This window comes from Culex quinquefasciatus, chromosome 3, assembly GCF_015732765.1.
Source record: "Culex quinquefasciatus strain JHB chromosome 3, VPISU_Cqui_1.0_pri_paternal, whole genome shotgun sequence".
Lineage (NCBI taxonomy): Eukaryota > Metazoa > Arthropoda > Insecta > Diptera > Culicidae > Culex > Culex quinquefasciatus.
In genome coordinates this window covers 124,144,724-124,168,308 of record NC_051863.1, presented here as the reverse complement: position 1 = coordinate 124,168,308, position 23,585 = coordinate 124,144,724, and the positions used below count along the sequence as shown (strand labels likewise).

General features: G+C 35.8%; 1 protein-coding gene across 13 annotated transcripts in view; it reads left to right on the top strand.

Annotated features, from left to right (window-relative positions):
• Positions 1–23,585, top strand: part of LOC6053082 (collagen alpha-1(XVIII) chain) — a 590,709-nt gene that overhangs the window by 239,914 nt on the left and 327,210 nt on the right. Inside the window, exon 1 of one of the 13 annotated variants that reach the window (XM_038260489.1) lies at positions 17,442–19,159. The exons of the other annotated variants lie outside the window; for them this stretch is intronic. Coding sequence (XP_038116417.1) covers positions 19,010–19,159 — 150 coding nt within the window. The 5' untranslated portion in view covers positions 17,442–19,009. Of the gene's footprint in view, positions 1–17,441; positions 19,160–23,585 lie in introns of those variants that run through there. 13 annotated transcript variants of the gene reach the window in all.

Below are 23,585 nucleotides of genomic sequence, written 5' to 3'. Positions count from 1 at the left end.
TAAAAATATAAAAATATAAAAAAATAAAAATATAAAAATATAAAAATATAAAAATATAAAAATATTAAAATATTAAAATATAAAAATATTAAAATATAAAAATATTAAAAAATAAAAATATAAAAATATGAAAATATAAAAACATAAAAATATAAAAATATAAAAATATAAAAATATAAAAATATAAAAATATAAAAATATAAAAATATAAAAATATAAAAATATAAAAATATAAAAATATAAAAATATAAAAATATAAAAATATAAAAATATAAAAATATAAAAATATAAAAATATAAAAATATAAAAATATAAAAATATAAAAATATAAAAATATAAAAATATAAAAATATAAAAATATAAAAATATAAAAATATAAAAATATAAAATATAAAAATATAAAAATATAAAAATATAAAAATATAAAAATATAAAAATATAAAAATATAAAAATATAAAAATATAAAAATATAAAAATATAAAAATATAAAAATATAAAAATATAAAAATATAAAAATATAAAAATATAAAAATATAAAAATATAAAAATATAAAAATATAAAAATATAAAAATATGAAAATATTGAAATATAAAAATATAATAATATAAGAATATAAAAATTTCCGCCATATTGGATGCCATCTTGGATTACACATTCCCTGTGTACTTTGGAGTATTTTTGAGGTCATATTTGAGTTTAGCGACCCCAAATTAGATAAAGTTGAGATGCTGATTGCTTGCTTAATTTCTGTATGAAAATTTCCAATATTCTGCTACCGCCATATTGGACGCCATCTTGGATTACACATTCCCTGTGTACTTTGGAGTATTTTTGAGGTCATATTCGAGTTTTGCGACCCCAAATTAGTTAAATTTGAGATGCTGATTGCTTGCTAAATGTCTGTATGAAAATTTCCAATATTCTACTACCGCCATATTGGACGCCATCTTGGATTACACATTCCCTGTGTACTTTGGAGTATTTTTGAGGTCATATTTGAGTTTAGCGACCCCAAATTAGTTAAATTTGAGATGCTGGTTGCTTGCTTAATTTCTGTATGAAAATTTCCAATATTCTACTACCGCCATATTGGACGCCGTCTTGGATAACACATTCCCTGTGTACTTTGGAGTATTTTTGAGGTCATATTCGAGTTTAGCTACCATAAATTAGTTAAATTTGAGATGCTGATTGCTTGCTAAATTTCTGTATGAAAATTTCCAATATTCTACTACCGCCATATTGGACGCCATCTTGGATTACACATTCCCTGTGTACTTTGGAGTATTTTTGAGGTCATATTTGAGTTTAGCGACCCCAAATTAGTTAAATTTGAGATGCTGATTGCTTGCTTAATTTCTGTATGAAAATTTCCAATATTCTACTACCGCCATATTGGACGCCATCTTGGATTACACATTCCCTGTGTACTTTGTAGTATTTTTGAGGTCATATTTGAGTTCAGCGACCCCAAATTAGTATTATTTGTTCTTTGATACCAACAATAAGCACCTTTTTTGAATTCGTGTCTTGACTATAGTGCAAAACACACATGCTGGCAGCACGGCACATCAACGAGAGAGTTTTCGTCGCATTCGCCGCTCGCGGGGAGAGTGACACTAAGGTAAACAAAAAAAGCGAAAAAACCGTCCCGCCGGCCTGACCTCAAGCCTTAATTGATTTCTTATATGACAAGGTTTAACAAAGTCTACCTCAAACATTGAAATTTATATATTATGCACCCGATTTAATAAAGCTCAAAGAAAAAAAAAATCTTTTACCGAGATTATGGTTTATACAGATATCAAAACGAATACTCGGGATGCGTGTCCTCAGATATTTCTTGTATGTTCAATAACTTACCTAGGATCAAATATTCTCGGCAGTCAACAATAGCACCATAAACCCTACATGCTCACCATTTTGAATAAGAATGTGCTAACGGTTGAAATCGCCCTGTCTAACGCTTGGAATCGCCTGTTTGTAGGCAACCATATAGACAACAAACGCTTTGGGGTGGAATGCAGAGAAAACAATTAAAAAATCACAATATTTTTGAGAAATGTATGCGGAACTTTTTTGTTAAATAGTTTATTAGCCTAATTTTTTGATGATTCGGTAGATAATTCTATTGGCTAAAAAGTAGCGAGAGATTTTTGAAAAATTCAATCGCATTTCGGAGATATTTGCGAAATAGTGAACAAGGATCAGATACAGCGATTTCCCCAGTGTCCGCATCGATGCGAAACCTTAACTCAATCAATTGGGACTGTTTTTTTTGTTGAGTTTATTGAAAGGATGTCAAGATGGTCCTAGAGCTTTGCCGAATTCGATTTGATCAAATCTGTAATTTTTGCAATCAAAAAACATCGTTTAAACCTTTTTTTTTGCACGTGTCGATAAAAAATCGTGGAAACAAGCGCGGTGGAGTCACTGGTGGGCTCACAGAGGTCGTCAGTTCTTATCCTGGGGTGGAAGGTTCCTTGGAGTAAAAATAGGTTTGGGTGCTTTGGCCGGCAGCTTCAAAGTCAACTTTTTTGATTAAAGTTTAAGAAACGGGATTTAAAACTAGAGACATTTAACGCTAATCAATTTGTCTGAAGCTACGATACTTCTTAAAAATCCATGTGATTCTGTGACTCACTAGAGTGAACAAATTACATCCTACAACATAATAAAAAGGTCTACATCATTATAAGCATTCATTCTTGCAGCTGACACACACACACACTGTAAAAGTCTCCATAGTTACAATCGTTGAAATGCTCTCTCGATAGACTTTGATCATAAATTTAACCGGAATTTGCAATCAAACACACACACACCACCCACAGCCAGCTGTGGTACAAGTCGTGTGATACATTTTTCTGCTTCCTGCTGCACACGAACATAAAGCTCGCATACAATAACAATTTATTATGCGGGGGACAATATGTCGTTACTTATTCGGTTGGTTAGCTGCTCATTGTGAAGAAAGAGAGAGAACTTGTTGTGTGTGTGTGTGATGGTTTCGAAGAACTTCTTCTAACCCTCCTTTGCTTACATTTCCACAGCTATCTATCGATAAGATATGCTGAGTTTAGGTGAGTGAATCAGGGAAAGGAGGAGGGTTCAGTACTACACAATAGTAAGGGCATTTGTTGCTGAGCAATTCTCTACGAAATCGGTCTTTTTTCTTCAATTTTAATTTTTGTATTTTTTAATCCGACTGAAACTTTTTTGGTGCCTTCGGTATGCCCAAAGAAGCCATTTTGCATCATTAGTTTGTCCATATAATTTTCCATACAAATTTGGCAGCTGTCCATACAAAATGATGTATGAAAATTCAAAATCTGTATCTTTTGAAGGAATTTTTGATCGATTTGGTGTCTTCGGCAAAGTTGTAGGTATGGATATAGACTACACTGGAAAAATAATACACGGTAAAATTTGGTGATTTTTTATTTAACTTTATCACTAAAACTTGATTTACAAAAAAACACTATTTTTAATTTTTATTATTTTTTGATATGTTTTAGAGGACATAAAATGCCAACTTTTCAGAAATTTCCAGGTTGTGCAAAAAATCATTGACCGAGTTATGAATTTTTTAATCAATACTGATTTTTTCAAAAAATCGAAATTTTGGTCGCAAAAATTTTTCAACTTCATTTTTCGATGTAAAATCAAATTTGCAATCAAAAAGTACTTTAGTGAAATTTTGATAAAGTGCACCGTTTTCAAGTTATAGCCATATTTAAGTGACTTTTTTGAAAATAGTCGCAGTTTTTCATTTTTAAATTAGTGCACATGTTTGCCCAGTTTTGAAAAAAATATTTTTGAAAAGCTGAGAAAATTCTCTATATTTTGCTTATTCGGACTTTGTTGATACGACCTTTAGTTGCTGAGATATTGCAATGCAAAGGTTTAAAAACAGGAAAATTGATGTTTTCTAAGTTTCACCCAAACAACCCACCATTTTCTATCGTCAATATCTTAGCAACTAATGGTCTGATTTTCAATGTTAATATATGAAACATTTGTGAAATTTTCCGATCTTTTTGAAAAAAATATTTTTAAAATTTTCAAAACAAGACTAACATTTTAAAAGGGCGTAATATTGAATGTTTGGCCTTTTTGAAATGTTAGTCTTGATTTGAAAATTCCGAAAATATTTTTTTCGAAAAGATCGGAAAATTTCACAAATGTTTCATATATTAACATTGAAAATCGGACCATTAGTTGCTAAGATATTGACGATAGAAAATGGTGGGTTGTTTGGGTGAAACTTAGAAAACATCAATTTTCCTGTTTTTAAACCTTTGCATTGCAATATCTCAGCAACTAAAGGTCGTATCAACAAAGTCCGAATAAGCAAAATATAGAGAATTTTCTCAGCTTTTCAAAAATATTTTTTTCAAAACTGGGCAAATACGTGCACTAATTTAAAAAAATGAAAAACTGCTACTATTTTCAAAAAAGTCACTTAAATATGGCTATAACTTGAAAACGGTGCACTTTATCAAAATTTCACTAAAGTACTTTTTGATTGCAAATTTAATTTTACATCGAAAAATGAAGTTGAAAAATTTTTACGACCAAAATTTCGATTTTTTGAAAAAAATCAGTATTGATTAAAAAATTCATAACTCGGTCAATGATTTTTTGCACAACCTGGAAATTTCTGTAAAGTTGGCATTTTATGTCTTCTAAAACATATCAAAAAATAAAAAAAATTAAAAATAGTGTTTTTTTGTAAATCAAGTTTTAGTGACAAAAAGTTAAATAAAAAAATCACCAAATTTTTTTTACCGTGTATTATTTTTTTCCAGTGTAGTCTATATCTATACCTACAACTTTGCCGAAGACACCAAATCGATCAAAAAATTCCTTCAAAAGATACAGATTTTTGAATTTTCATACATCATTTTTGTATGGACAGCTGCCAAATTTGTATGGAAAATTATATGGACAAACTAGTGATGCAAAATGGCTTCTTTGGGCATACCGAAGGCATCAAAAAAGTTTCAGTCGGATTAAAAAATACAAAAAAAATCGAATGACCGAAATCCTAGAGAACTGCTCTGCTGACTAGAGTCAAATGTACGAGCAGTCACACATGTGTTGTGTTACACTCGATGTTTTTAGAGAGGGTCTTTATTGCCCCATCGAAAATTCTCTGGAAATATCAAGTTGATTATTGCTTTATTTGGAATATTTTCGTTTAACATGTGTTTAAGATTTGTAATATTTTTTTTGCGTTTATTTAGTGATTTTATTTCAAAATAAAAACAATTTAGAAAAAAATATTATTCAGTTTTGAGGAAACACTGCACATATGTTTTGCCCAGAATTTTCCTGCTCCACTCGTCGATTGGCTTTCGCTTCGGTTCAAAAGATGTACCCAAAGTTCAATCAAATGATTTATGATTGAGGGCAAAACCCTATATTCAGAGGGATTCAACAATACTTCCAGTCGTCATCGCCGTTCTATTTCTGGACTGGAACCCACCGGTCTGGCCAATTTCCTCTGGCTTTTCTTGTTGAGGTGTTCCGAAGGGGAAAAGAAAATGGAAAAATCGTGCCTTTCTGCAACGCCTTGGGTCCAAATCTGCTCTCACAGTCCTGGTGGATTTTCGCTTCGAGCTGCTCAGGCAGAAGTAAAAAATGGCTCAGGTTCTGGACCAGGTCGAGTGAGTGAGCCTTTGTGTGGAGCAAATCGAATGCGAAATCGTCTCCGCCAGGACCATCAGGTCCGTTTGGATTTGAGTTAGGGGAGAGAGCGAGGAAGCGAGTGAGGCTAATCCAAATGAGGTGCCGAAGCCGCTTTCCTTCTGGGAAAATGGGTCCCTCCGATAATGGGGTAATGATGTTGTTTGGTTTTTGCCCACTTTTCCTTGGCCTGTTCACTGTCTTGTTGGTTTTGACGCTTTTCCAGCGGGATAGCGACGACAGATCGAATTTTCTGGTCAATTTGAAAGCTTAACAGGTGGAAGGTCTCTTGCATGGAATATTAGCATCAAATTACTCATACATTTGATTTTTATTTGAGATTTAAATAAGAATAAGACCCTGCCTAAAATAGATCCATAAATAGTAGACTGAATTAATACGGTCTGTGTTCATGCCAGCAAGCAAGAAGAACAGCAGATCATCGCTTGATCACTTTTGGTCAAGTGGTTTCTAATTTAAGTCTTGAAAGGGGCACTCCCCAAATGAGCATTAAGTGGCATAAAAGCGCATAAACAGAGGATATATTAAAATATAAATAGAGCAGGCATTTTACCGGTTTCAAATGGAACTGCAAGCGATTTGTCGAAATTGATTTGGTAGACCGAACACGATTTGTTTGGACTTTGACAAACCAATCCACATTAAATGCAATTCGAAATACTTACTCAGAGCAAGGGAGAGATTTAAATGTAAGGGCAGTGCGTGTTCAAAAGGAAAATTGCAAATTGAAACTGAGTCGGCAGACCGAAAACGAATTGTTTAGACATTGACAAACTAATCAACGCTCAATTTAATATAACCACACCTCACAATATTTTGGAACTCGCTTAGTGTACTAAATGGCAGAGATGGGTTTGAAGTAATCAAATAACTTTTTTTTTTTTTTCGCAACGACTGTCAAATTTCAGTTTTCTTCATATTTGGTTTTTCAGTCCGTCGAATAAAAGTAACAACCGTTTCCCTTCGTTACCGACGTTTCAAATAATGATTAGTTTATTAGGGCCCATTCATAAACACGGAAACACTTTTTAAGAAAATCTTATACCACCCTCTCCCCATGTAGACAATTGTAGAAATAAGAAAAGCTATTTTGGATGGAACGTGGACAATGAAAGCATTTTATAAATCGGGTTACTTAAATAAGCTCGAAGTGTAATGTTTTTCACAATTATAAGAGCAGATTCAATTCGGAAAACAGACTGCATTATCGTATTCTTTGGGCAATGTTACACTAAGAACAGAGAAAAATAGTTTCATAGTAAAAATATTTTTAAATTATTGAAACAAATATTTTTCTTCAGAATCAAAGACATTTTCATTAGAGCATATTAAAACTAAATATGTTTTTGATTATTACTTTTAATTTGGTTTTGGTGGCTACACTACTTTTTTCTAATGAAAAAAGCAAATTCTAATCAATTTTGATCAAACTTTATGTTTTAATCTCTATTTAGGCCGTTGCAAATATTTTTTGAATTTTATGTTCCTCGACTCTGACTAAAGTTGAAAGAGCTGGCAAAAAATAAATAAAAAGCTTTAAAATTTTAATTCCTCATCATGGTTTTAACATTTTAATGAAAAAAAAAAACATTTCAAAATGCTTTACACACCTGTTTGGTTATTTTGCAATCACTAGTTTCCAAATTATCTAAGTATTGAAGCAAACTACACATTTTTATGCAAAAAAAAACAAATTTTTGCGATGGTGTACATTTGATTTTCATATTAATTCAAAATATTTTTAGTTCAGCCCAAAAATGCAAATTATGATTATAAATGCAGAACAATGTGTTTTAAATTGTTTTGAGTTGATTTGACTTATATTTTCATTAAAAATGTTAAGTTATTTGAAAAATATTTTTTGCCCCCTGATTTTCGGCCCAATTTTCGAGGAGGGGTGGGGGGGTAACAGGATTTAAAAAAAATAAGGAACGGCCTTACTTTACCTCAATTTTGAATACAATTTAATTTAATTTCATAAGCCTGATACAATTTTTTTTTGTGCGTATCCTGCGTATCACATGATCGGGATTTTTCCAAACATTTCGGAAGTAGTTTTTTTTGTAATACTCAAAATTTTCAAAAAAAATACGTTTTTTTTCGAAAAAATTACTCAAAATTTTAGTTTTGACAACCTGGCTATCAAATGATAAGGATTTTTCATTCATTTCGAAAAAATAACTCACATTTTTGAAAATACTAAAAAATTTCACACAACTACGTATTTTCACAAAAAAAAATTAACGGGATTTGTCAATCATTTCGAAAATAATTACGCATTTTTTAATACTAAAATTTTTCACAAAACCACGTATTTTCGAAAAAAATACTTAAAATTTCAGTTTTTCGCAATATGGTTCTCAAATGTTTAGGATTTTTCATACGTTTGAAAAAATAATCAAAAATTTTAAAATGCTTACAAATTTCATAAAACTACGTGTTTTTGGAAAAAAAAAACTCATAATTTCAATATTTTACAATACGAGTATCAGAAAATTGATATTTTTTCATACATTTCGTAAATAATATCTCATTTTTTTGAAAATACTAAAAAATTTCACAAAATTACAAAAAAATCAAAAATCAAATTATTTGCTCTACAGCATTGCCTTGGCGTTCGCGATTGCGAGATTCCTACTCTAAACTAAGTGTCCGAAGGCTTGATTGTTGAGGCAATTGCAAACCTCTTTTTACACCATAGCTTCCATCCACCCCGGGATTCTAACTGACGACCTTTGGATTGTTAGTCCAAATGCCTACCAGCGACTCCACCGAGGCAGGACCCAGGGAGACGACTCCTACGCCTGAACTGAGCTATCGACCTAACCCTTTAGGTTAGACCGGGGCCAACATTTACTTCCCCGTCCGACGGAAGGCGTGGTCAGACAAATCTCGTCTCGAAAATGCCACCGGGACCATCTGGGTTCGAACCCAGGCCGACTGGGTGAGAGGCAACCACGCTTACTCCTACACCACGGTCGCGGACTTCACAAAATTACGTATTTTTGAAAAAAAATCAGACCGTTCAGTTCAAAACTGAAATTTTGAGTATTTTTTTTCGAAAATATGTAGTTTTGTGAAAAATTTGAGTATTTTCATAAATTTGTTACGAATATATGAAAAAGACAAAAATGTTTAATTTCGAACACATCAACCGGAATTTTCTAGCACTATAGTCCCAGAAGCTAGTCTGAAAATTTGAGCTTATTTAGTTTAGTTGCTCCAGTTTTGATTTGAAGTTTCTGGGACTATAGTGCTTGAAAATTCCGGTTGATGCGTTCGAAATTAAACATTCCTTTTCCATAAAATTCTTTTAAACTTGCTTTATGATTTTTATAAACATATCAAATAAAAAATAAACTCAATGATGTTGTTTTGCTATCTTTTTGTAAACCACGAAGTTTAAAATGTAAATTTTAAACATAAAAAAAATTCCTGTCAAACGCACACAAAAACCACCCACCAGACTCCATCCCCTTTAAACGGTGACGTCACGCCAAGCCCACTTCTCTCACGCTCACCACCTTGCTCAGACTTGCACTCTTCTCGCCAGTCTTCTTCCGCGTCTGTGCCGAGACTTCGCCACGACACGCCGGAAAACCTTGACCAATAAATCCTGTCTGTCGGAATGTGGCGCTTCCTTTTTATTCGCTTCTTCCTCACACTGACTCGGAAGGTAAAAGCTCTCTTCCCCACCCTGAGAAAAAAAGGAGAAATCCCGAACTTTGCCGAGTTTGCGCAGTTGCGCAACCTCCTCTCCCGGCAAGGACGACGCTTCTCCTTCCCTCAAATGATTTGAGCGCTCTCGCGGCCTGCGGCGGATCTTTCGGCAAGCTTCGCTGTCAACAATCGCAGGCTTTAGTTCGCCAGTTTGCCGAGATTCGCTCCAAGGGGGAGGCCCATTTCCCCTACAGCGGAACTCACCGTTGCGCGTTCACCCGGCCAAGGTTCGGCTCCCCACAACGACGACGATTTCCGAATTTTGGGGCCCGAGATTTCGTGTCTGGAAACAGCTTGGAGTCAGTCTTTCGACGGACCGCGATGAAGTTGCACGTTTTTCCGGCCAAGCCGCCCAGTTTCTGTTGTTGTCGTCGTCGTTTTCGGGGAACCTCTCGTCGTCGTGGCCGTTTGTCGTCGTCGTCGTCGTCGGGGAACAACAGGCTGGTTTTGGCGCAAGCGACTGCAAACAGCATCCGTTGGCGGATCGATTTCGGCACGAGTTCGCGGGTCGTGAGCGTCGCGCGGGTTGCGGGACGTTCGCCGGAACAACCGCCGTCGTCGTCGGAGTCTTCCGTGGGTTAACACAAGTACCCGCTCACATATCACACACAGAGAATTCGCATATCTTGGACTTGGCCGCATATCAACACGGAACTCGGAGTTCTGTTCAAAGCTGCTGGAAAAAGGCTGCCCGGGAGTACAGAACGGCAAGGAGTACGTTCAACTCGGGGAAAACTGATAGCCATCATCAATCGGCAGAGTGATTGTTATTGTTTTTGCGGGGAAGAAGAGCGGAAGTGATTGAAGTGAGATGGAATCTAGGTCAATTGAGAAGAGACCAAGTGACCGTATTAAAGAGTGAAGAATCGATTACCGTTGATGTTACGCAGAGATTTCTGGTGTAAACACAGTGAACAGTGATGCTGTGTCACAGATCTCTTGGATTAAGTCTGGTCAAGATACATTATAAGCAACAGTTGTGAGGTTGTTGTGATCTCTGTAACCAGAGTTGTTGATTGGTTAAAGAGATCACAACAACGACGAGGATTGGTAGAGAGAGGGAATCTCTATACGAGTTGCAAATCCGTTTTGACTTTTTGTTGTTTTGGGGAAAAACGTTGACCAATATTGTTGTTAGAAGTTGGTTCGCGGAGTGTCAACAAAAAAAGTTCAAGCTAAACAATGAAGTGACCGGGATAGTCTCGGCCCACATTGCTTTGCTTGAGTTAACAGTTGGTTGACATGCAACTGTGGTCCATTCTGAGCAGGGGATGTAAACAATAACAAGAGTGCAACGTTTACTGGCCTGGCCTACACCCTTACCAAAAATCATAATTTTTTGAGTTCCAAATCCCACTTTTCATACGAATTTTTCAGTTCAACCCATATAACCATTTTTATGGTTGTAGTACCTGAACTCAAAAAATCGTATGAAAAGTGGGATTTGGAACTCAAAAAATCATGATTTTTGGTAAGGGTGTACACCAAGCTGTCAATTCGAGATAAGACTTAACCTTGATTTTTTTTACTTACTTGAATGTAATGTAAATATTGACTAGAGTGAGCTGAATGGACTCTTTGTCAACAACCAAGATTATGCCCTTTTGAAAAGTTACCTGTAGCAAGTATGTTTTTGTCGTTTTAAGAAGTTAAGCTTGACAAAAACAAAGCCACGATAAAAAAAAATGAGTTTTGATTGCATGTAAACGGTTGTCAATTGCACTGCCTATTTGTGTGTGCGTGCCCTTAAGCGATGTGGTGGCGGCGCTAATGAAGTATTGCAGATTGTTTGTTTTTTTAGTCGGTGCTACTGCTTTGAATAAATTAGCCCGGCAGAAATCAGTGCAGTTCGGGGGGGAAACCCCGAGTCTCTGGGATGGGATGTTCACCACCCGGGTACATGGTTTTCCTTTCAACGACACAAAATCAATGAACATCAGGCTCAGACTGGTGCTTTGTTTGTGCACCTGGAAGTGCGTTTATTTATGTTGAATTGAGAACAAAACCGCAGATTAGGGGCTTGGTTTTGGGATGTTGAGATTGTGTGCGCCAGTTTTGAAACACTAATTAAGGTGATTGTGGTTGACACCAGTTAGTGTTAGTTCAAATTAATTATAAGATTTTTACTAGCAATTGTCAGTAAGACATGCTCTGCGCCAGGACTGCGTCGACGGGTAGCTTGCGAAGTAGCTCCAACGCTGACTCCGGTTTCTGGAAATTTAGGAACTCCGATTCGGTCCCGGCTTCAGTTGTTGTTAGGTCGTAGGTCGTTCCAGGTGTAGGAGTCGTCTTCCTGGTATGTGTACACACAACACACCAAACCAAACCTGCTGCTAGGTTCGAGCAGAAACTTGCAATAGAGACTTTATGTCCTGTGGGTTGTCAACGCGGATGGTTTGTTTTGTTGTGATTCTCCAATATCAACGCTCATTCAAAGTTGTTGGACATTTATTGTGAAGGCAGACAAAAATCAAAATACGAGCGCAACCTATCAAAGCCTGATGCGCCCAAGAGGGAGCTGTGTCCTATCCCTCGCCTTGTCCAGATCAAAATCCATGATAAAGCTGTCAGACCACAGTGTAAAAAATAAACAATCTTGGTTTTTAACGTAGGTGCTCACAAATCAGGCGAAGGAAATTTGAAACAAAAATATTTTATTTTATTTCTTTAACTGGTTTTAAGCTGCAAAATTAATTTTACACCTGAAAATGATTTAATCATTCAGCGTCCTGTACACAACCATTTGAATAAAGCAGTTAAGAACCTTATTCGTGCACTTTAATTTTTGGTCGCGTTTTTGGTGTTTACCTTCTTGAAATTAGTCATGAGGATTTGCGATTCCTCTCCTTCCACCATTCCCTTGGATGCGCCACAGGCTCATGTACACGCTTACGACAAACCACTCAATTTTTCTACGGCGCAACCGATGTTTTCGCGCAAAAGAAGAGATGCGCACTTCGGTTTGGTGGTGCGCGGATAATATAGGAAATTCAAGCCAATTCGACTTTTGGACCTGCACAGATTCAAATCCGTTGATACTCAAACGCTACACAGAAAAAAATCAATTCTCGTAATCGTGAATTAAGTTCACAAATGTGAGAACCACGAAGGAATTTATTCATGAGTATGCTGCATTTGCACTATAAACGTGAATATATTCCTGCATGGTTCACGCATTCGTGAATTAAATTCACGATTTCCAGAATTGATTTTTTTTCATGTATTTTTTTTCTTAAAAATCTCATAACTATTGATAGAATTGACCAATTTGGATGCTTCCGCTTATAAAAGATCCAGATCCAGACCATGTTATTTATCTATGCAGGATGATGTATTAGAATGATGCCTTGAAGTTTTGCACCATTTTCAGTATTTTTCTGTGGAAAAGTTTTTGTTTTATTGACCAAACACCCTTATAGGAGGGTTGAGATACCCCAAGGTAACCCCCAAGGCCACCGGAACCGGTTCCGATGGGTCTAATGGTATTTAATATCATTGTAAGATTGTTTTGCATGACTATTCATGGTAGAAGAAAGTGCATTTCACAATTGGATAAATCTGATACTTTTTCAAAAATCCGGATCTTCCGGTGGCCTGTACTAAAGCCACCGGTCCGTGCAAAGTAATTTTTCATCTGATTATTGTTCCTGGTGCAAAAACGAAGCTTTTGGTGTATAGCAATCGATGGTTTTCGCGAAATCATGTTGCGGTAATTTGTTGGGCCCTTTTTTCCACTGTGCACCGGTTGGGTGTAGTTTTGAACTTACTGCGACTGTCCAATGTTTGAATGGAAAATATTTGAAAATGATCTAGGAAGAATGGTTATCCAATTTTGGTCTCAATTAGACCTTGAATCAAACATTGCGGTTTGGTGTGGTGCTTTGTCAGTCCTATCTCAACTGATACGGGTTCATGAATAAATCACGTGGTTAAAGCCTCAAGGATAGGGCATTTGGGAAACGGGAATCCCCTTTCCTCTTTTTTTTTATAGGAATATGGGAAATTTTCCACAGAATCAATCTTTTCGGATATAATGAAGTTTGTGTAACAGATTGACTTTTGCAAGACAATTCTTTACTTTATATATAGATTTTTTTTTTTGAAAAGATTTAATAAACCAAATTTTGGAATACTCCTTACTCAAGGCGGTTTCAAAAACATCCATAAAGCAAAAACTGGAAATTTGGTTTATTGGACCTTTTCATAAAAACTCCAGATATATTAAAAAATATGTTGAAGATCTATACTTACATATTAAAAAAAATCTCCTGAACAACATGAAAAATTCTTTTTTTATTAACATATCTTGTCCCGCCCATGTGGATTTGAATCCCGCGGCGGCACTCATTTTTTTCGATATTCGAAAATATTGTATTTCCTCAAGGATATCTTATAAGAATCAACTGTTTTCATATTGATTAAATTGATATATTCATGATATCGAATTTAATACCTTCTGCGTAAGACGATTTTGTATTGTACCTTAGGAGTGAATTGATTCATGGATCGTTATCGTTATCGGCCTATAATTTTAACTTATTTTTTTTTTTTAAATAAACTTATTCAAGGCAATGGAAGCTGTGCAAAACCAATTGATTGTTTATACTGTACTATGTTTACAAGGACAATAACTAAAAAAAATTCACTGAATACCACACCCAAAGTTAAAGAACGAGGGGATAGTCCTCACGAAAAGAAACGTGAGGAAAGTGCTATATTGCGAGAGTATAGTCCTCTCGCGTGTTTATTCGTTCATTGGAACAGTTCATCCTATGAGTGGCTTATATGGACAAACGACCGCCACTTAGTCACCGAACCATGGTGGCCCATACGGAAAAGGCACGGTTCAATATGCCGAAGGTCTTGGGTTCGAGTCTCGGTACCGGTACTTTTTTTTTTGATACACACTTCGAAAAAATCGTGTAATTTTCTGTCTTTTCGATGCACATAACTGGAGCGTCAAATAAGACATAAAATTACATCTGATTTTAAAATTACATGAACCAAACCTTCAACCTAGATGGTCGTGTAAAATTACAACAACCCAATTCATTGGAAATTATTCCTATTGGAATCATATTGGAATTTGGTTTTATTTGATTTTTGGATTAATTGGGAAGAGAAAAATCACAACATTCATGTCTAAATATATGATTTTTATTTGCACATTATAGTTTTAAATGAACATATTTTGTAGCACTAGTTTTTTGGCCGCCTCGGGACCGGATAATTAACCTAGCACTTTCACTTGCAATCCCTTGATTGACCAACCTGCCTTAATCGATGCGTGGGTCCTTTTACGCATTTGAGACTTTTTTTTAAACCGGGCCACGAAGCACTCTGTCTTGCCAACAGGATCGAGGACCGCGTCCCGGATGGCTTCGTCGGTTGGTGTACCAAAAGTGGTCTTCATCGCGAAATGCCGCCACTGGACCAACTGATTATCGCAAACCTCCACGACACTATCAACCGTGGTCGTCCGTTGCCAGCAGCTTGGCAAACTCCGTCTCCTGCGAGTTTTTTGTGTGGCCATCTTCAATCACGGACCGAATCCAGGAAGAAAATTGTTTCCGTCCGGAAGAGGTAATGTTTCTGGCTGAAAGGAAGCATTCAGATTTTAAATTGCTGCCCAGATTTTAACAAAAAATCTTTACACCTACCTTGATTATTGATTCACTAAGCTATTTCAGCTGAATAAGTTTCGAAAGCTGAGAAATTCTCAATAATTTCTACCGGGACAACTAATCCGCGACAATTTTTCGAGTGATTCATCATGGCTGACGTTTGCTGCACTGTGAAGTGAAAAGCATCAAATCATAGTATAATTGGATTAATTTTGACGTAGGATTAAATCATCGCACAGAATGTTACACGAAAAAAGACGCTCTAATCATGTGCATCATATTTAATTTAATGTTCAGTTTAAAATGATGTAATGTTAAATTGTATAAGATTAATTTTTTTGGATTAGGTTGTAAAGGTGGATTTGGCCATTCTGCGTCAAACCAAACATAATATTACATTTGATTTAAAGTTACATGACTAGTTTCTACGTTAGGTTTTGGATTCTGTTGGATGTAATATTCATAATTTTTTAGTGTGTAAATGAACTTTTTTGGAAAATGAACCATGAGTAAAGTACTCTCGGTCATTTCGGGATTTATCCTCTCCGTCCGCACACAGTACCATTTTACTACCGAATCGTGCTCTTTATCCTCTCGTATACCGATGCCCAGTTCCGGGTGCATATTTTAAAAAAAATGCCAATGCAAAATGTATTTCAAACAACGCAAAAGTCTGCATAGATTAGCTTTATATAAGATCAATTCTCTGCATTTTCAAAAAATGATTTTTTTTGTCAAGTTTGCCAAATAATTTGATTCAATCGTCAAAATTTTAATGACAACAGAAGTTTAATAAACTTTAAACAACCTTAAATGCATTTTTCTGCATTGATGATTACACAACTCGACATTTTTGAAGTTGATGTCCGTAAACGCCTCAGTTTCGTTAAGGTTTAATTGACTTGGGCTCCCTGAACACGCTCCAATCAACAGAATTGCATTTTAGTGAAATCTCTTCAAATAAATAAAATTGTAAATTTGGGTATGAAACCTATGGAATCATGTTAAACAACCATGCGCACCCCCTTATTTTTGCTACCCCCATATATAAACGCATGGATGCTTAAGATACACTCAACCCCCGGTAGTTGGTCACTTTTTCGTTTGACACTTTTTTAGTTTGTACCCCGTTGGTTGGTCAAAGTCAAACTAAAAAGTGACGAACTGTCACTTTTTACACGGCGCTCACGCACACTATCAAAACAAACGTTTAGTAGTGTGTGTGAACTCCGTGTAAGAAGGGTGTCAAACTAAAAAGTGACCCCGTTCGTTTGACAACAGTTGGTGTCAAACCAACGGGGTTTGAGTGTAATTCCATAGAATTTGTTCCCAAAATTATAATTTTATTTATTGACAGGGAATCAACACCCTCGCCTTTGCTCAGAGTTGTGAGACATAAATATCAAAAAAAAAAAAATTGCAACGGCCTTAGTTTGAAAAAAAATCCATATACCACCATATATCACGAACATTTTTTTTTTACTTTCAACGTCAAATTTGAGTTCTATGATCCCATTTTAGTCATAATTGAATGATTGATTGCCTACAAAATTAAAAAAAAATGCATTCTAAATCACTTTAGAGTAGTTAAGGGGTCATATGCAAGCTCATTAATCAAATATAAAACAACAACAAAAAAATCGTGGTTCAATTATCCGTAGTGAAATTTTGTCAAGGCCTTCGGATACTCGAGTCTGGACTGTACCTATTTTCCAAACAAAACCTAACCATAACCTTAACGTTGTCGAAGACACCAAATAAGCATTGCATTGCATAGCATTGGTGTCTACCCGTAGAAGCTACTTCGTTATTGACCAGAACTCCCAAAAAATGCTCCGTGGACCACAGATGAAAAGTTGGAACCATCACCCCTTCGTTATGTTCAAAGGTTCCTATCATGCTGATCAATACCGACGCCGGCCACGACCAGTGGTAAGACACGAGGAAGTGGATGGGAATGTTGGTCTGATACTTGAGTGGTGGAACTTTGCCAAAGAAAATCTCTTCTGATGAATATTTGCATGGCACTTTTCTATGGTCAATCTCCAATTTTGTATCGAGATTTATATGTAGAAAATATAGATCCAAAATAGTTTATTTGGAGTTGTCTGTCAAGCAATCTGTCAAGTTCAAAAATTGATTTTAATTGATTTCTTCAATCAAAAACTGGCGTCCCGTTTCGCTTTAACAGATATGTTGCACTCCTGGTGTGAGGCTTTTTAAATTTTAAATTGTGTTTTCAAGTTTTAAAAGTAACACCGCTAAAATGTCGTCGAATTTCAATTTGCAACTCGTAACAGGAAAACTCCCTCCAATCACCAAGTCCTTCGTGTGCTGCCTTCTGGAGCACCCTCCCTTAATTAACCCTCAACCTCCCATTACAGAGCACTCCGGCTGCACACTGACCCGCGAAAAACAAAACCTCCAGCCGACGCAACACCCATCTCAACTCAGGTGTCCTGACCGGTGAAACAAGACCGCTTCACCCCCCTTGAAAAAAAAGTCAACAAAACAAAAAACGACGCAAAACGTGCGACCTAAAAATTCCTCCAAACCTTGCGTAATTAGCATAATAAGATAAGTCGTTGCGCCGCACTGCTTTTGGACAATACCCCAAAAAAAAAATCAAGCAAAACAGAAAAAAACTGGGAAATTCAATGTTGAGGGCGAACGCGTACATTTTTGTTTGAGCAGAAGAAGTGATTGATTTGTTGTGACTTGAAAAAGGATTGCGTGGCTGGGAAAAGTTTTTTTTGTTGAAGTTTGAAGGGGGTCGGAAAAATCAATACGTTCTGTGATATTGTTGATGAAAGTGAAAAAAAGTTTAAAAAGTTTTATACGTTTTACCTCGGTCAATTGAAAAGTTTTATTCGTTGAAGAGTTGGTTGAGTAAATATTTTAACGGAAAAGTTACAGAAAGAAGTTGTTACAAGAAATTTATTACCGAAAATTACGTTCTGAAAAGAGGCAGCCCCAGGAAAAAAGCGCGCGCCGTTGTAAATCCACAACCTAATTAAATAATTAAGCGATTAGCGCGTGTTGGCAGCACCTGCGTTGGTCGGAGTGCTTAAGAAAAGTGTGACTAGTTGGTCCCCCTTAGTTTATCCGGTGTCTCGCGATAAAACTTGTGTGTGTTTGTGTGTGGAAAACTGAGAAAATAAAAGTAAAGAAGCACGTTCATTAATCAGGTGCCACCCACCTGGTCTGGTTAAGGTCGAGCAAAAAAAAAAAAAGGGTGGAAAAGTGAAGAAACGCGAAAAAAGTAGTGATAAAAAAGTGTTATTACCGCGGGACACGAAAAGCTTAATCGGTGAACTTTACGTTGAAATTCCGGCAAGGAGCAGGACCGGAAGCGTCACCCAACCCCACGTGGAAAAGTTCCATCAAGAGGGGGGCGCCCAAATGCGTGTCGCTTGATTTGATGTCATCAATTACCGAAAATAAATACAGAAAAAAAATCTCACACTGCGTTCGCGCGGAGGGGTGGAAAATTCCTGGAAAAGCGGTCCATCAACGACAACAAAGTGACGAGGGAAAAAAATGCTGAATAAATAAAATTTATGCTGTTTGCTTTATCAATCGATGAATAATTGCGGAATAAATTTGCCGTAACTGATGTGCAAAAGTCAGCGCAGCTGGAAAATTCGCAACTTTGTGACCACCCGCCAGAGCTTGGGAGCAAATGTCACGCGGAAATTTTCCAATTAAAGTGTGATTTTTCATCCGTTAATTAATGTGCGTGCACGCGCTGGTCATCAATTAGCGGCAGCTTGCACACGTGTGTGTCGTACCACGTGCCCACATATCGAGAGTGAATACCTGAAAAAAATCTGTAATTTGTGATTCGTGAAAAATCGCCATATCAATTGAGGAAAATCCCAGAGAAAAAAAAATCATATCAAAAAAGTGCAAATCAGTGAAAAGAAGAGGAAATAAAATCAAACCGCCACCATGGCGATGGTCGTGTCGGGCCGCGCCAAAGCCGTGATCGGGGCGTTCATCTGCTTCTTTCTGCTCGGGATCGTCCTGGTGACCGGCTCGACCAAGGGGTGGTTCGTACCGGTGCGGTACAACCACGAGCGGGTGGCCGCGCGGATACAGGTGAGACATGGAGTATTTTTTTCCCTCCCAGCTCATTCCCACGAACATGGTTCCGGGGAAATTTTTGGTTCGAACAAAGAGATGTATTGATTTCTGGGGTATTTGATTTGGTTAAAAAGTGGTAATTCGTGGAAGCTAGGACAACGGTGGAAACGGAATATACTGAAATAGATATCCGATTTTCACGATCATTATTGCGGCGAAGTGCATTGTTGTGTATTCCGGGATAACGACACATACTGCTCTGCCGGCAAATAGCGGCAACGAGTTCTTGGTAATACTGATTGATGGTTTTCCGAGGAAAACGAGAATTCTTTTACCGAGAATGCAAATGAAAGCAGGTGGTAACCTGAAATTCATCAAAGATGTGTTCACCTAACCTAATCGAATAAAATCTTTATTGATGTTTTTGAAAAGGTGCGGGTGTATTGGTAATAGCCAGGACGACAAATCATAGATCACAAAGAACGATCTAAGATATCAGCTTTATTTTAGCTTTTGATTTGTTACGTTTAACTTCGGCTGATTACACCGAGCAACAACAATTCTGCGCAGGCTCGACAAGAGGAAAAGCATGAACTTTGGGGTGCCCAGAAACAGGTGTAGGGTAAGATGGGGCAAGTGTAACAAGCTAAGAAAATGCTCGTTAAAACCAATCAAAAACATAAATAAATCAGTCGATTTTTTTGATAATCATCTTATTCCAAGTCTTGACTAAGACTTTGTTAGAACAAGTTTCTTTAAAAAAAACCTGTTCTTGACTGTATAAAATTGATTTTAAAATTATTGTTTTTCCAAGAGGCAAAAGATCAAGCGGAACAATGCATGGAACAACATGTGAATTTGCTAACAATTGAACTGTTATCACTTAAACGCATCAGATTAGTATGTATTTGAAACGTTACTTAATTTTTAGATGTAGGGTAGAGTAGTCATCAATGAGGCACGGAGAACAATGATAAAATGGTTCTCACAAGTCGTAGTTTCAACCAATCAGGCTCATATTTGGGGGAAAGGTGTATCTACTGGATACCAGCTGCTATAATAGTGGCTTTGGTTATGGACGCTCCCTTGAAAAGTTATTCATAAATGTTTGATTCTGGGGTGTAGAAGTAAATGTTGGACAAAAAATATTTTTTCGCTTGTAGGCTGCTATGTACACCAAAACTAATATTTCTTCAAAATTTTTTCGACGTTTCATAGGGGTTGAGTTGGGCTACAATGTCCTTTCATTACGTTTGACCAAAATTTAGAATATACCCAGAATCCAGGGCTGTCCCATTGTTCCCCACTCATTTTAGCCCATGTGTAACAATGAGACACTTTGATTTTTCTTCATTAAACTTTTCAAAATCCATGTAAATCTTTCAAAAAATGAAGTGAAAGTGATTTTTGTCATATTTATAGAGTTTTAACTTCATTTAACCAAACATACAAAGTTATTTGGTATAAATATATGGATTTTACAAAATTTAAATACTTGTTAGTATAACTTTTGTTAATTAAAGATTCATGTCGGCAAAATTGCTCTAAAGTGTTCAAGGCAAGTCACCTGTAATGTAACAATACAAAAATATGATGTTTTACTAGAAAAGTATTGATTTTCGTAGAGTGTCTCATTGTACCCCAGCTGTCTCATTGTTCCTGCCAAGTGCGTCTACAATGAGACCGTTGAATAACTCTGGCTGTAGATGTCGGATCGATCTCATATGTTGGTCAATGTTAGAACACACAAAAAGAAAGTAAATACAACTAAAAGCTCTTAATGAGCATGCAATTTTCAAACCAAGACTAACATTTCAAAAGGGTCAAACATTCAATATTACGCCTTTTTAAAATGTTAGTCTTGGTTTGAAAATTTTGAAAATATTTTTTTCGAAAAGATCGCAAAATTTCACGAATGTTTCATATTTTATAATTGAAAATCGGACCATTAGTTGCTGAGATATCGACATTAGAAAATGGTGTGTTGTTTAGGTGGGGCTTAGAAAACATCAATTTTCCTGTTTTTAACCTTTTCATGGCAATATCTCAGCAATTAAGGGTCGTATCAACAAAGTTCAAAAATGCAAAATATAGAGAATTTTCTCAGCTTTTCAAAAATATTTTTTTCAAAGGTGGGCAAACATGTGCACTAATTTAAAAAACTGCGACTATTTTCAAAAAAGTCACCAAAATATGGATTTAACTTGAAAACGGTGCACTATATCGAATGAATGAAATCTGGGAGAACTGCTCTCAACAAAAATAACCAAATGATAAATAATACTTTATAATAGGTGCAAATCATTGATAGGGGCACTAGTGATCTAGGAAAAATGGCATTTTGATGGAAACGAACCCTAAGCATTATTGTTTTTCTTTCCAAATGTCATAAGAAAACAAAGTATTTGAAAAAAAAAACCTTTCAATTTTGTGGCCCGTGGCGTTTACGTCGTTTTAGCGGTTATGTGGTAGTAGAATTGACTAATTGCATTGCTAGTACCATTTCCACATATTGGAAATTGTTACAATAACGATCGTTCGAGCGATTGTTCCTACTTTGATTTTTTCAAAAATATTTGGCCCTATCCTACTAATAAGTTTTCAGGTTCCTGGCGCTCGTGGGGAGTAAGCACAGAGTAAATCAGCTGAACTAGTAGCAACCTCCGCTAATTAATATTCCCGTCCCTTAAAATCGAGATCTACAAACTGACATGGCGGGCGCCGTTGGTGGCCAATGACTGTTACCTATTCGCAACTGATCTTGTGTTGGCAATCATGGTGTTTTATCTTTTCAGCGCATTCATACATGCTGTTGATAAGGGAAATACCACTTGATAGTCAAAGCCTATGATCAGTAGTGCTAAAAGGATAATACGGTTCTGTTCAGCATCGGAGAAGGCTCATGCTCATGCTCATGAATTTTTCAAAAATATTTGGTTTTCCTAGAATGTTTGTGTGAAGAATTAGTGCGGTTCGCTCTTTGTACATATTGCATGCAATTTATGGATTGTATGCAAGTGCGACGAACCACCCTAACTCCAAAAATTTTTGGAGAAAAACCAATCGGCCCCGTTTAATCATTTTTGAAAAATCGAACCTTAGTGTAATATGTGATATTGGTTGAGTTAAAATGCTAGACCTACAGTATAGTTTACACTATCGTTGCCAATGAAAAAATGTAAAAATATAAAAAATTAGAAAGAATCATATCTCTACTAGTACACAGACGATTTCCTCGTAGTCCAAGTATTGATCCAAGAAGTTTGATGCCCATTTTAAACATTTTTCAAAGGTGGAATACTAATCTAGTCTAATCTAACTCTAGCACAGCCAAACTTTCGAAGCATCCTGGAAAATGTCGGGGTGATTACTTCCAACATCTTTCTTTTCTAAACGGCCACGGTGAAACACAACCCTTAAATTTCCACCTAGGTTCTCTAATTTTAAAAAATATTTGGATTTGAAACTGAAAATGTTACTTTAACCTTTTCATACCTTGCTGTGCTCTCATTCAAGCTTTATTGTTTAATTTTTATAAGAAACCTATTCAACAGACACCATAAAGCATGAGACGAACAAAGTTTGAGAATTTTGATTTCGATGTAACGAATGTTCTCAAAATACAACAATTTTATCGGGGATAGCCAATGGCAACAAATTGCTATTAATTTATTGAATTTATTTTTGTTTATTTTTAAATAACAAATCCCTTTGAATAAAGGAAATTTTAATGAAAAATATATAAAATATATAAAATATATAAAATATATAAAATATACAAAATATATAAATATTTATATAAAAAAGGGAATAACTTTAAAAGACATGTCCTCCAAAATGTTCAAAAAAAAACATTGTTCACATTTTCTCTATTTTAAACGATTTAAAATTTTGTCAAAAACTTTGAAGCAACATTTAATTACATTGAAATTTAACATTCTAATGTTGTGAGAAAAGCATCTAACTCCATCATGCCTCTAATGTTGCTATGCACTACTCTGAGGTTCAATTACAAATGTTTTAGGGGACAAAAATCCGCAACATGGTCAAAAAATCTGCCGCCGGGTTATGATTTTTTTTTTAAATAGTGATTTTTGGAAAAAAATCGAAGTTTTATGCAAAAACAAATTTGACATTATTTTTTAATGCAAAATTGAATTTGCAATCGAACAAAAACTTTACAGATTTTTTTATTAAGGGCTCCGTTTTCAAGATATAGCCACCGAAAGTTTGATTTATGCGAAATATTTGCAGTTTTTAAATTTTTAAAAATAGTGACCATGAGTGACCACTTCTAAAAATATTTTTTTAGGAAAGTTCAGAAAATTTGCTTTAAAATTGTCTAAGAGACATTGAAGATTGGACCTCGGCTGAGATAGAGCCGCTTTAAGAAAAAAAACACGAAGATTGAAGTTTCTCACCAAAACAACCCACCATTTTC